Source organism: Chenopodium quinoa, unplaced genomic scaffold (assembly GCF_001683475.1).
Source record: "Chenopodium quinoa cultivar QQ74 unplaced genomic scaffold, ASM168347v1, whole genome shotgun sequence".
NCBI lineage: Eukaryota > Viridiplantae > Streptophyta > Magnoliopsida > Caryophyllales > Amaranthaceae > Chenopodium > Chenopodium quinoa.
The window spans coordinates 2,695,072-2,708,834 of record NW_018743292.1 but is presented as its reverse complement, the minus strand read 5'-3'; the positions used below and the strand labels follow the sequence as shown (position 1 = coordinate 2,708,834).

Genomic DNA, 13,763 nt, shown 5'->3' with positions numbered 1-13,763 from the left:
TGAACATTAGGTTATCAATAAAATATCTCAAATTGCATGATTATCGATTTTACATATATATCATATATACAAATATTATTGCAGGATTAACATTACAAGACATTCTACAATGCCTACCCATGATACATGTGCTAAAACCTTAACAATTTCCCAGCCCTCAGCCTCCTTGTTAACCTACTAATCGCCCAAAAATATTAAAGTAAAAAGCATAACTTAGACAAAGAATAAATTATGGGAGATCAATGGCCCCAAAAGCTAAGCTACGTCAACTAACTAGAACTACACGGCTATTCACCAATCTACCTTCCTGTGTGTTTGGGATCAGAATTCTGATTTCAGGAGCTTTCCTCTAGGATTTATTTTAATGTCGTAGAAAGCAGTCTCCTGCTCTGCTTGTACGTAATCCTTAGTTTTGAGGACCTGTAAAACATCACCAAAAGCATTCATTTTCCATCACGTAAAATCATGTCAAATAATTTGATAGTTTCTTACTAACAGAGTTTTATCTCCGTTCAACCTTATAATATGCTAGTTGACGTACCAGTGTCTCAAAAAACATTCTCGATGCTTCTTTACGAGTTTTCCCAACCAACAGGCTGTCCAAGGAGATAGCCTTCTTGGCTTGATCAGATTCCTTTTCAAACAAGACTTGAAGATAGTTGGCAACAGCTCTGACAAGACAAAACAAAACATATCAGAGTTAAACATACCAGGGTCAAAAAACAACCTTTTAGATTCAGGTTTTGAGTTTAGACCAATGTCTGTCAATATACATTTCATTTCCGCCCAACTCAGCTTTTGAGTTTAGATCTGAATCAAGCTGAAATTCCTGTCATCTTTAGACCAAGTAGCTTATATGTTTGCTAAATTCAATATCCACCCTAATTTGAGCATCACAGCAAAAACACCCACTCCCCCACCCCATGTCACATTTTATATTTATATATAAAATAAAATAAAAAATGAACACACACCTGGTACGAGAAGACCAGCCACTGTTGTCTAGAATGCGTTTCTCTTCTGGATTAGGCATATCACTTTCATAGTCTTCAGCAACATCATCATCATCAACATTCAAGAAGTCTGATTGGCCAAGAGCAAAATAGATCATTATTTTTACCTATAAAATCTGTTCAGTGCCAACAATGGTTGGAATATAGATTTGAAGAACAATAACAAAGCCTTAATCCCAAAGTGATTTGGGGTTGGGGTTGGGGTATGGAGTTCAACATTAAAAAAATAATTTAAAAAAGAAAAAAGCTAGTTAGGGCCAACTATAAATAAACATAAACAACCAAAGGCAGGCTTTATGAAGCTCAGCTGCACACCAACCTTAAATCCAAAATATAAGATATCACATCTGCTTGTTTACATATCACAATAAATGTAAACATAAAAACAGCCATTTACAATTATGGTTAAGGTTAACTAACAAAAATACAAGAAAAGAACATCCAACCTGTATCATGCTCAATGGCATCCGTCCCAAACTCCTGCATCATAAAGGCAAACATAATAATAATAATCTTAGTAACTCCTTAAAAGAAAAAAAAAATATAGTAAAATATAAAAAAGAACTTCACGTGGGCATATAACATCTAGGTAGTAAGTACCCTGTTTCAAATAGATAATGAAAATTTTATGCATAGGTAATTCAAATTCACTAATCTTTTATATATACAAAAGCAGATACAAACATGTTGTCCCTTCTAAAACATATTTGCTACATATTAAATTACGCAATGCTACATCTATTAAAAAACAATGCTATACAATTGGCCAAGTAATTGCATTAAAATCTAAAGTGCATTTAATTAAGGTTTTCTTTTTCCATAAGAGTATTTAACAAACCGACCATGCTTCAAGTGCTACCTAAATGGACCTTGTTGCTATTAAGCACTAACGACAATGCACAAACTACGCAACTAAATTCCAATTCTTTCCCTTGCCATGGCTTTTTAATCTTCTGATGTAGACAGTAGACTAGCAACACAATTTCAAAGCAGAAATTAAAAAACAAACAAAAGAAGAAATATATAAACTACCCTTTTTTGATAAATTTTTGATATGAAAGACATCTCATCATACTAATTTTATCATATGATTCTTAATCGCCACAAATTTTCTTTAAAAGCAAACAAGCAATGAAGCAAAACACTGATTTTGAATTCTTGAATAATCACAAATGACTGATTTAAATTGAATTCAATTATGCCTTAAGTCGAATGTCCCTGCACATGCATTATGAAAGCATAAACAAACAGCAGCAAGGGAAAAGTACCCTGAAAACAGACCATTTAGAGTACAAATAAAGTGATAAGCAGATACCATCAGATGATGAGCCCCAATCCAATTCCAATGTCCATTAAACAAACAAAAAACATGCATTCAGCTTCTTCATATTAAGGATAAAAGTTGACTTAAAAAACACTTACAGCATTGTTTCCGGTGTCAATATACTCAGAAGGAATGGAAGTAGAGTCAGTGACTATATTTAGGTCAGCTTCCCAATATTGTAGGCCCTCCCTCTCATTTGATGTTGTAACTCGAGAGCTTAAATCAGCTTCTACTGAATGTGATAAATCCACTTTCACATCCTCACAAATAATATTTGAAGATAGGCAACTACCATCAACTTTTAGACCTGAACCAGAGGTATCATTCTTGTTTGTAGTCCCAAGCTCATCTGGATGACTATTGTCAACAGCTTGGTCCGAAATCAGGCAAGCCGTGTCTTCAAGGGCTAAAGACTCGGAGACGGTGGAATTTTGAACAGCCAAAGAGCAAGTATCCTGGAAATCCCTCATCTCTATACTGGAATCAACACCTTCCCTTTTTTCCATCAAATGTTCACCGCCTGACCTCTCGTCTAAATCAACATTCCCAGAGACCCCAACATCCACCCCTATATCTCGTATACCTGATCCAGAAACTCCCTCTGCTGTAGAAGCATCTCCAATTGTACAGTCTGCAGCACACCTCTGATCGAGTACTTCGCCTGACGCATCGATATGCATAGGAATAATTACATCACTCGATTTATTTAGCGATGGTGAACAATCTATAGTATCTTCCGTTGATTTACAATTAACATCAGGAGCAGACACTGGCACAGCTTCTAAAGTAACAGAATGAATTGCTTCACCACCAACTGGAGATCTCACATCATCAACCTTCATATCGGCCTTTTCTACAGAAACGTCATGCGGAGACATCTGTTTTGTGACCTCATTAACTACAATCTCTACCTCCTTAAGCATAGAACTACCATCTACAACGGATGCCGATTCTTGTTCAAATGAAGTCTCCAACAGAATCCCGCCACCCTCACCTGCAGCAATAGATGGAACAAGAGTCCCCATGGGCTCAGTTTCCTCATCAAGCTTTGACCTTGAGATGTCAGCATTAGAAGGTACAACAGTTCCCAAATCTTCAGTTTCCTCACCACGTACTGACTTAATACTGATGTCTGCCTCACTTGCTCCTTTAGTTCCTTCATCACGATAAATTGTGATTCCATTTAAATCAATTGCTTCATCATCCAATGATCTCAATACAGGGAACATTCCTGAAGCAAAACAAGCATCCAGACATATTAAGCAATCTCTTGATGAAGACTTAACACACAAGCCAACAGATAGTTTCCACCAGAATTGGCCAATTGGGTGCAGTATAAGTTGAAACATGGGCTAGAAACTAGCAAACTTCAAAAACAAAATTGATCTATTACAAGAAAGAAACAAGCAGATACCACATGTTCACAGAAAAAAGTAGTCCTAAATTGCCAATCGAAACTAACATAGACGTAAACTATATTAACAATAAGCCTACAAGCATTGCAAAAGGACACACATACAAAGAGATAAGAACCATATAATAATCAGAATCTATAAGCATTACAGAAGGGTACTAATACTGTCATACACCTACAGTACCATGTTAAACAATTTCACCATGCCAACTAACAGCATCAACACAGAAAAAAGAGAAGAAAAGACAAGAGAGACCAACACAAATTAATCATAATATTAGACCTTAGGTGGCAGTGCAAATTGCAAATATCCCCTTACTTCCCTATTATGACTTGTTTCTGACAGGTAATATTTAAGCTATGTGACAAGTTAAATTTTCACTGTTTGGTCACATGATGTATTGTTTCCCTGCGACAGTTCCAAATTCCAAAGGTAGAGTAAGTTACTTCCTCCTCTTTGTGGGAAAAGTTCACACTTCCCAATTTTCCAGCATAAAAAAGCACAAATAAGTTCAACAGAGCACAAAACTATCTACTGATGTAATTCTGCATAATAATTCTTAGATCACACAAATGATAGCAATAAGTTCAACAATCCAAACCATACTTTCATTATAGTAGAGCAACAAATAATTGTTTTCTTATTATTTACCTGTAAATACAGGTTCAGTGAAAACCCCGTCCTCTAAAAACTGTTTCTGAAGCATCCAAACTTCAAGTTTCGTACACGGAGCCTTCTTCCTCACACGGCGTATATCTTCAGTATCTGTTAGTTGCTGCCTTATTGTGCTGAGAAAATAGCAATCAGTGTTCAGAAACTTAAACGTGAAAAATAAAAGGCATTACCATTAACAAGAAGTATAGAAGACAGATGATAGCCTTTACTATAGAAGACCGACAAACATAATAAAGCCTAGTGTCAAAGTAAACCCATAAAATACATTCCCAAAGTAAAAATATGCACGCTTTTATGCTCCAAAGAAATCCTAGGAATGAGTTGATACAAATTACAATACAATCCCACAAATTAAAGCCAAATAACAGCAGATAACACTACAGAATGACTGCAGATGATAAAAGCCAGATATCACATTATAGAACTCCTAAATATTTACCTACTTTAGGTTTGAAGAAATTTTCTCCCAATAAGCACTACTACAAAGTCTGACATATATCTGGGTATAGATGAATCTCAAAGAAAAAATCCAACATCAAGCAAGCACAAAAACGTGCAAGAAAATCAGAACTTACTCGCCGTGCAGTACTGTAGAATCATCCACAAGCACTTTCCGCTTGTGAGTAAGAGAGCGGGCTGCAGTCTGCTGGCGCTTTGCCCGAACTGTATCAGGAATGGGCGGAGTAGGCTTCATTATGAATGTTGTAGACCTTCTACCTACTGTGAGAAAATTTTCACAGCCAAATAAATAAACACTCAGATCAGCCAGCAAAAATCTCGAGGAGTTAATGCCAAGTATAAAAATCACAAAAATAGTCCATAAAGTAACTGCTAGTCATCAATAGATTTCCAAGGATAAAAGTTCAATACCTAATATCGAAGATAAAAGGTCATTGTCATCGGGAACTGATTCCACAGTTCCTTTTGACTGAGCTCCACCAGAAGACTCAACTGAATTAAGGCTCTGTATTGTCAAAGTACTCTCGGCAAAACTTCTTTTCCTCCCAGATAAGACGTTTTCATCAATATCATCATCCTTTGCAAAAAATTCATTACCAGGAGTAGAGTCAACAAAAATGTTGCCAGATACGCCAGCAGGCAAATTCGGCATCGAAAGCAACACTTCAGTAGGTGGGAAATCAGAAATTTGTAAGTTATTCTCTTTTTCGATATGATTTTCTTCTGCGATCAGGTTGTCTGACTGCTCTCCTATGTTACTGTCAGTGGCACACGTAACTCCATGAGCTATCTGGTCTGCCTTTGAAGTTGGTTCCTCTACATCTGTTGCATGGAATATGTGAGCCAAGAACTTTGAAAAGCCAATGAATCAGTTACCAACTTATAATAAACAGTCCCTAAGAAATTACTAAAACCCAAGACTAACAAACCTCTGTCAGTTGTAGAAATCCCAGCAACATCAGTTGCATCTTCCCTTTCAGAGATCACAGCTGAGTTCAGCCCATCTTCTTGACCAGGGAGCTTGGAGCCACAAGCATTAAGGACTTTGGTACTACACGCCTGAAGCACTGGAGTAGCAAAGCCTGATGACTTTTCATCAATGTTGGATTCAGACGTCTCAGCATTTTTCAGGTTTAGAAAATTTTGATGTTCAGAAGCACTAGTAACAACGTCAACGGTACCAAGAACAGCAGGACCAACAAATGATTTATTATATTCTGCTTCACAATCATGTAGTGGATGATGATTGTCAATCCCATTAAGATCAGTTTTGCTGCAGCCAGCATAGGATTCACAACCTTGAGCCTCCAGGCCATCTTCAGGCACTGGCACAGCAGTCGCAATTGTACCTATTTCATCAACATCACAGCATCCTCTGGATTCCACGTCAGCAGCTATGATTATTTGATTCTCCGCATCATCCTGACCATTGGTTGCCTCTGTGTGCTTATCAAAGGTAGCAGGCTGAGGTAAGCCAGAGGATATGAATTCCATGGTTTCAGTTCCAAGTGTTTTCTCTTTTTCATCATCCAGCTCATTCATAGAATGAACATTCCCGTTAGAATGGAGCTCAGTGCCACCTACATCAGAGGGCTCCACAGGACTTGAAGCAGTTTCTTTTGCAGCCTCATCCATATGATCATCACTGACCTGTATTTCCTCTTTAGCGCTAGGTAAGTTTGGCTCTTCTGTTAATCCTGGAGTTGAAGGTGCCTGGATATTTAACAATATAAGCAATCTAAAGGAATTCACTTTTTCTTGAACATACAAGCATGAATGTGAGTACACAATAAAGGAACCCTGTCTTACCAGACAAACAATTACAAAGGTCTCCAATCCCCAAAAAAAGAGTTAAAGAAGACTAACAGAATGGGTGAAGCAGAAACCTAACCTGGATAATATAATTATTAGTATTTGAAGCCAACGGAGGATCGGAAATCCCCTCATTATGGTCATCATCATCTTTGAAAGGTGAAGATTCTTTTGTGGATTCCTGAGGACCAGCACTGGAATCAAAGACATAACAAAAATTAGGCGAACTGAAGAAAAGGTCGAAACCACCAAAAAAAAATTTAAAAATATTTTAAAATTTAAAAAGAAAAAAGAACCTTCGTCCAAAACTCTCACAATCCTAAGCAACATATAGAATGTAAATAAGCAAAAAGATCAATCTGCCAAGAGGGACACAACATACAGAAAGGAAGACTTCCATCTAGTCTCTCTTGTCAATAACAATCTAGGAACTAAAAATAGCATACAAACATATCAATAACACTTAATACTAATACTCTCACCCACCCCACTCCCTTGGTGGCACTGTACTGGGAGGCATATGACATTGTGTCTATGGTAAAAAAAACATCATTTACACATAGGATGAAGGAATAAAGAAGAGAAGAAACAAGTTTTGGTGTACTTATATGACTTCCACAATCTCCTAAAAACAATATTATCAGCTTAAGCACAAGTTAATACAATAAACTTATCCACATCCCAAGCTCCAAATGCTTTCAAAATCATCAGCATTTACCATTAGTATGGGAAAATTAAATTGACTATTAAAATTATTATTCAGCATAATCTTAATGCAAGTGGATGATAGCATAAATGCACATTGAATCTCTTACTCTGTCTCAACCAAAATTCCACTTGTTCCTGCAGCATCTCCCTTGTCCATAAATAATTCCTGCATGTGGAGCAGTATTCGGTTAGAGAGCACAAAAGACCAAAATAAACTCTATCAAGCCAAGCATATGATAGCTAATACGGAAATTCCCATAAGTCCTATACATCCTAAAGTTCTAGCCTTACAATATAAAGATCCAATATATGCTTTTGAAACTAATTTCCATCACTTAGGGAATAATCACCAATATCATCACCTTGTTCTTTACAAGCCATAACTCACGAGTCGTGAATCCAGCATATTCCTGTTTTTCATTCCCAGTTCCTGAATATAATTTACCCGTGAACAAATACCTTAAGAGCATCACTCCCCATCCACCCAGGAAACAATTGCATTTTAAGTGCTTGTAAATTAAAGGTACGGCAACTCTGCAAGGATTCCAAAGAACTTAAATATTTAATCAAATCAGCATTTACTAAATGAGTGTAACTCCCATCTTCAGAAGACTCAATAGCTTTGTCAGTCTCAACCTAATCGATACAGCAACTGCCTTCCAAAATGCTCTTCCTTGTAATAAATAGATCCTGATTTACAATTACTCCATTCCCTTCCTCTACTCCCCTATTCTCAGGACTCATAGATACACACAAATAGTATAATTGTCCCATATATGACTTGTAAAATAGTTCAGCATGTGCCAAATGTAGCTCCTCCCCACCACCCACCCTTCTCCTAATTGCCATCCCTTACCGTTCTCCCTTTCTTAGCCCTTCTCTCTTAATGAGAATAAGAAAGAGCTCAGTGAAACTTAGATTCCAAGTATAGAATAAGTGCTGCAACTAAACCAACAATAACCCAAGTGAACTAAACAATGCCATTATTGAAAGGCCATGAATATGTTATATTCAAACCAATAAATTCATGTTTAGCGACGTATCTAATTGGAAAAAAATTAATAGTCAACTTCAAATCAGAGTCAAATTAGTAATGTAAGCAAATAAAGAGATGAGCATGTAATTACCTCATCAAGGTCTAAACCAATCTGCGATGCATCACCATCACCAAAACGCTCTGTAACACAGCTAAACTGAATGAATTATGACAAATAAAACATGCTAATAAATTTAAAAATAAATAAAATAATAAATAAATAAATAAAGAAGAACAATATTCTGAAGAAAATTTAGTTTCTAAACCAAGAGAAGGATACTGACCATCAGGTCCAAATTGTGATGTTGTAAAAGTCACACCCTCCATATTGTCCTGGAGAGTAATTTGTTCTCTTGTACTAACATGATGATCAACAAAGTTGCTGTAAAGTATGACTAATTGTTAAATTCTAGCCAAAGTATCAACTAATTACAATATAAAATTTATTTCTTGCGCACTCCCCCCTCCCCTCAAAAAACCCCCAAAAGAACAAAAACAGAAAATCAACCTACTACAAGTAGATGATTCAATGATGGAATACAAATTAACAATAGAAACCAACCCCTGAAATATATCATTGTCAGGCAACTCAAAATCATCAAGATCAAAGGTCTCTGGCAAAGTAATAGAATGGTATGGTGCTTTAGACTGTTCAGGAGGTAAATCAACTGCTGTAGAGCGAAATGCTTGCTTGACTTTAAGCAAGGCGTCACTGCAATCGTCAAAGAGATAGTTGACTTTCTTTGAATATATCCTAACAACACCAAGTAGCAAATGGCTAGACAACCGGAGAGCAATTGGTACTTCTGGGAACAGTATTGAATCTGTAATACCAGAAAGGAGGTAAAATGAGCAAAACATCACGAAAAAAATTAGAAAGGGTTAAACTTGCCAGATCATAGCAATTAAAGATCTGAAATAATTATTATCAGCCAGATTCACGCCTTAGGTTCACTTTTTTGGAATTTACTACACTTGACACTTATTACAATCTAAGCAACGGAAAAAGGAGGGGGGGGGGACAAAACAAAAAAAAAAGAAAAATATGCGTAAAAAGCGTTGAAATACTCTATCCATCCTATGATATAGGAAGTTTAGGCATACAAATCATAACAGTCATAAGGGTGTTTTAGCCATCTGAAATATATTATATACAGTAGTAGTGAATAAACGCAGGAAAACTTGAAACTTTGCATGTATACTGCAGTGTGCATTGCCAAACCCAGGTGCAATGTTGTTAAGCAAACACGAGCCTTAGATAGAAGCATCAAATAATGCAACAACAGCCTCCTTATGTACTTAAAGAAAAGACAGCGAGGGGAATTGCAAATAAATCTAGGATTGCCATGTTAGATTTATCAACAAAAAAATGACCAAATTGAGACAAACCCCTAAAGAATCAAAGAAGCAACAATAGCCTCCCCAGTTTAACAGTCTCACCCTATGGCAACATGAAACACTAATTAACAAAATATTTTTCTTGCAACCAAGCACAAAATTAAGTAAAAGAGTGACCAAAACGACCCTTCTATCAAATAATACACTTCAATATAACCAGGAAATTTAGAATTAATAGGACTAGCCAACCCACATCCTTAGTCCCTATGCAAGTTCTCTGGGAAATGTTGGCTGAACAATTAAATTTACTTAAACTTCCTTCAATCGTACATAATATTATAAATGAGTGGTATGCAAAACAAAAATACAAGGATAAAACAAACCTCTATTAATTTTATAATGTACAGGGTAGCATTCATGTTCAAAACAGTATTTTAGGCACAAAATGGCAAACAATCAAGACCTACCACTACACAATTTCTAGTTGCAATTAACCAAAAAATCTCAGCCATATATTTACTGATGAAAAAAAAGGGAAATTCTCTTTCGTAACGATGTATTTTTTAACTTTCTCAGTGGTGAATTATAAAAATTCTTATAATCCTTGGTAAACTTTAATTAGTTATAATTATTCAGTGGTTAACTTAATGAAACAATTTATTAAATGTTTAACGATGGTTAATTTTTTTTTAAAATAAAAAATAGAAATTTCTTAAATATCCTCACTATACACTCAAATTCCTAAAATATCCTTACTCAAACACCAACTCCTCATCATCTTTCCCCTGCCACCAAATCATGATCATCACCTTCACTCTCCTCTTATTCATCGTGATCATCATCATCAACTTCTCATCATCGTGATCACCAAATTGCCACCTTCACTCTTCTTCCTCCACCCTCTTTTTCTGCGGTACCAGTATCCCCCTCTTTCCCCCGCCGCCTTCCGACCCGCAAGAGAAATTCCCTGATAAAGCTGCTAGTACAAGGTTAGCACCCCTCACCGCCTCTTTACTCAAAACATATGCGCTTCACCACCCAGCTTGCGAGCTCACCATCAAACCCATTTTCTTCTTCAGTGCTATCAAATTTGCGCCGCCGATAGGGTTCTGCCTTAACTAAACTAGGGGATTTTTAATCGATGATTAAATCATTTTCTAAAATAGAATTGGGCGAAATTTGTTGGAATTTAAAAGGGAGACAACTCAAATTTGTTGAATTTGAAGGTGAAATTCTTGGAATTTATTGAGTTAGGGCGGTTTGGAGGGCTGGTAGGGGAAGGGGAAGGGACGTTCAAGAAATTGGGGGTAGGGGTTGGCCGGCAGGGGAAAGTTTGGGCGCCGGCAGGAAACAGTGGCCAGGCGCCAGTAGTGGAGGGGTAATGGCTAGGGTGGCTGGGCTGTGGTGGGGAGTGGGTGGGTTTTTTTTTATTATTATTATTATAAAACTTAACCATGGTTAACTGGTTAAGCTTATAATTGCATATAAATATGATTAATGTCACCATTTGATTATTATAACTAATTAAAGTTTATCAAAGATAATTAAAAAATTTACAGTTGACCACTGAGAAAATTAAAAAAATATAGTGTTATCAAAGAGAATTTCCCAAAAAAAAAAAGGCAAATATGTCCCAACATGCACAGCCAAATCTTTTCCACCCCATATGGCCTAAATATTATTGACCTAGGAATTTAATATATTAACACAAATATTCCACCAAGGGATTAAGTAACCTTACATCATCTGTAACCTCTAAAACCATGTAATATTCATCATCAAGGAAACAAGAATCAGCTGCTGCAACCTGGCATAGCAGGGTGACTTAATAACGGTGTTTGAACTTACAGTGGCCACAAAACCAGGCAGCGCAGCTCGTGACAACTGTAAACAATCTACATTGACTATAATAACGATCCTCAAACTGTCATTCCAATTGGAATCATGACTGAATTGAATTCCCTTCTTATCATTGCAAAGTTGAGACATGACGTCTTATTTATACACATTTCAAAAAAGCTTTCCTTACTTGGTTGGTAATTTCCATCCCCAAATTATTCTTCTAATAACAAGACTTCCTAATCATATCCTTCTTAATTCTCCACTTAGAGAGCCAAAAAACCTTATCTCATCCTTCACAGCTTCAACCAAAAGAAAGAAAAAAACTTCTTATAAGATCATCTGCAAGTTCAAATAGTCATATTTTCATAGGGCTCAAAATTGAAAATTTGTTACACGGAACAATAAAGGTTTTTTCTTCACTCTAATTAAAATCGAATACCATCAATGTCAGAAAAAAGCAGGGTAAGACCTTAATTAGAACAGTCGAAGCTATTTCTTTGTCTATAGTTCCCATAAAATTAGACATGCCGTCCCTCCTCCATCCAAACTATTATAGACCCGGTTTCGAATTCCACCAATTTAGGAAAATTACATCACACAATCAATCATCAGCCTGTTATTTTGTGTGGGACATCCTACACACATTCAACCGCTATTATAATAGAGCAGCAGATGCCCAAAGCTAATTTAGCTTCAAAAAGATGGAAAGAAAATTAATAAAACTTCAAAAGATCCAATTCATTGCCAGGATGTTTCCTTTGGGGGTAAAACAATTAATACTATCAATTACTAACATATAATATACCATAAAATTCAATAACTACCAAATATAACGAACATAAACAACCAGTTGTATATAAAAATTTCAAACTCTTAAATTAGAAGCAAACTGATAAAATAATAGATTGAACTGACCAACAGAGACGCCAATATCAGTATCAGCAACTTGATTCTTCCGAAGCTTTCGTTCCAGATGAGCTGCAATCCAGATAGTCCCCAAAGGCCCTTTCTTGGCCAATATAAACTGCGAATAAAACATTTTTATTCTTCTTCAACCACTTCAAAAACCCTAATTCATCAACTTCAAGTAACCGAATCCTAGAAAAATCATTAATTCACTTGATAATTCTCCAAATTCAGCAAAACCCTAGAATTTGCTAAATTAAGCTAAAACTTCGACACCGATAAAACCCGATAAATTGAACAATTAACTAAGCTAATTCACCGAAACCCTAACTCCAGTAACTGAAAAAACTACAGAATCTCACAAACACCATGCAAATTCCTCAAACTAACAAATCCTGTAATTCACCGAGCTACCATAAAAACCTTTCCCCTCCACAAAATAACATCAAAATTGATCAATTCCATCAAATTCAACCAAAAACCAGCAACAAATTGAACTAAATTTGCCCAATCCCTAACTCCAAGAGTTCAAATTATACAACAAATTCAACTGATAAAGTACCAAAACCAAGCTCAATTTTCAGATTTCAGTTGAAATTTGAAGTATAATTTATGAATTAAGTTGAAAAGTTGAGAATTTAGAGGACTGAAAATCGAGATCGAAAAAGGAGGGAGTTTTCGACGACAAAGTAGAAGAGAGAGAAAATGTCGAAGAGAGAGAAAGTGAAGAAAAATAAAAAAAGGGGAAAGAAACTTTAAGTAAGTAAGAGATAGAGAGAGAGAATCTAATAAAAAAAGGAAAATTGGAGTTAAAAGTTATCTTAATAGATCACCGTTGATTTGGTTGCGTATTAAGATTTGGGTTGTAATTGACGGTTGAGATTGAAGGAAGAATGCGCGCTGTGATTTTTTAAGGTACAAAATTTAAGTTTTAGATTTGTAATTGGTTTGAAATTTTGGAGCAAATTTTCAATTAAGCGCCATGAATTTAATTGTTTCTAAGTTTTGATTTTTAATTTAAAAATTGGAACTTTTAATAAGTGTACTTTTTAGTGTAAAATGAGAAGACAATAATTGTTGGTTGGAGACTTGAAGTGGAGGGAGATTTGGTTTGATTAAAAGTTTAAAGTAAAAAAAAATGTTGTTATTTTAATTTTAATGTATAAATGTTAGTAGAGAGTTTAAAGTAAAAAAATTGTTACGATTATTATGTATAAATGTAGTCAGAATATTTC

General features: G+C 35.8%; 1 protein-coding gene across 1 annotated transcript; it reads right to left on the bottom strand.

Moving 5' to 3' along the window:
• Positions 1 to 6: 6 nt before the first annotated feature.
• Positions 7 to 13,283, bottom strand: LOC110736375 (sister chromatid cohesion 1 protein 4-like). Its single transcript, XM_021916583.1, has 15 exons — positions 12,538 to 13,283; positions 9,005 to 9,266; positions 8,727 to 8,824; positions 8,534 to 8,583; positions 7,514 to 7,572; positions 6,778 to 6,892; positions 5,816 to 6,599; positions 5,298 to 5,708; positions 5,003 to 5,147; positions 4,404 to 4,540; positions 2,436 to 3,568; positions 1,460 to 1,493; positions 975 to 1,083; positions 542 to 671; positions 7 to 420 (listed from the first exon to the last, which is right to left on the bottom strand). Exons 1-15 carry the CDS (start codon positions 12,659 to 12,661, stop codon positions 322 to 324), a joined length of 3,690 nt encoding a protein of 1,229 aa, XP_021772275.1. The 5' UTR covers positions 12,662 to 13,283; the 3' UTR covers positions 7 to 321.
• Between the last annotated feature and the right edge of the window lie 480 nt (positions 13,284 to 13,763).

Coding starts and splice junctions, on each gene's coding strand:
- LOC110736375 (XM_021916583.1), bottom strand. CDS start 12,661: ATGTTTTATTCGCAGTTTATATTGGCCAAGAAAGGGCCTTTGGGGACT. Junction 9,267..12,537: donor TGATATTGGCGTCTCTGTTG/GTCAGTTCAATC, acceptor CTGGTATTACAG/ATTCAATACTGTTCCCAGAA. Junction 421..541: donor GAATGTTTTTTGAGACACTG/GTACGTCAACTA, acceptor GATGTTTTACAG/GTCCTCAAAACTAAGGATTA.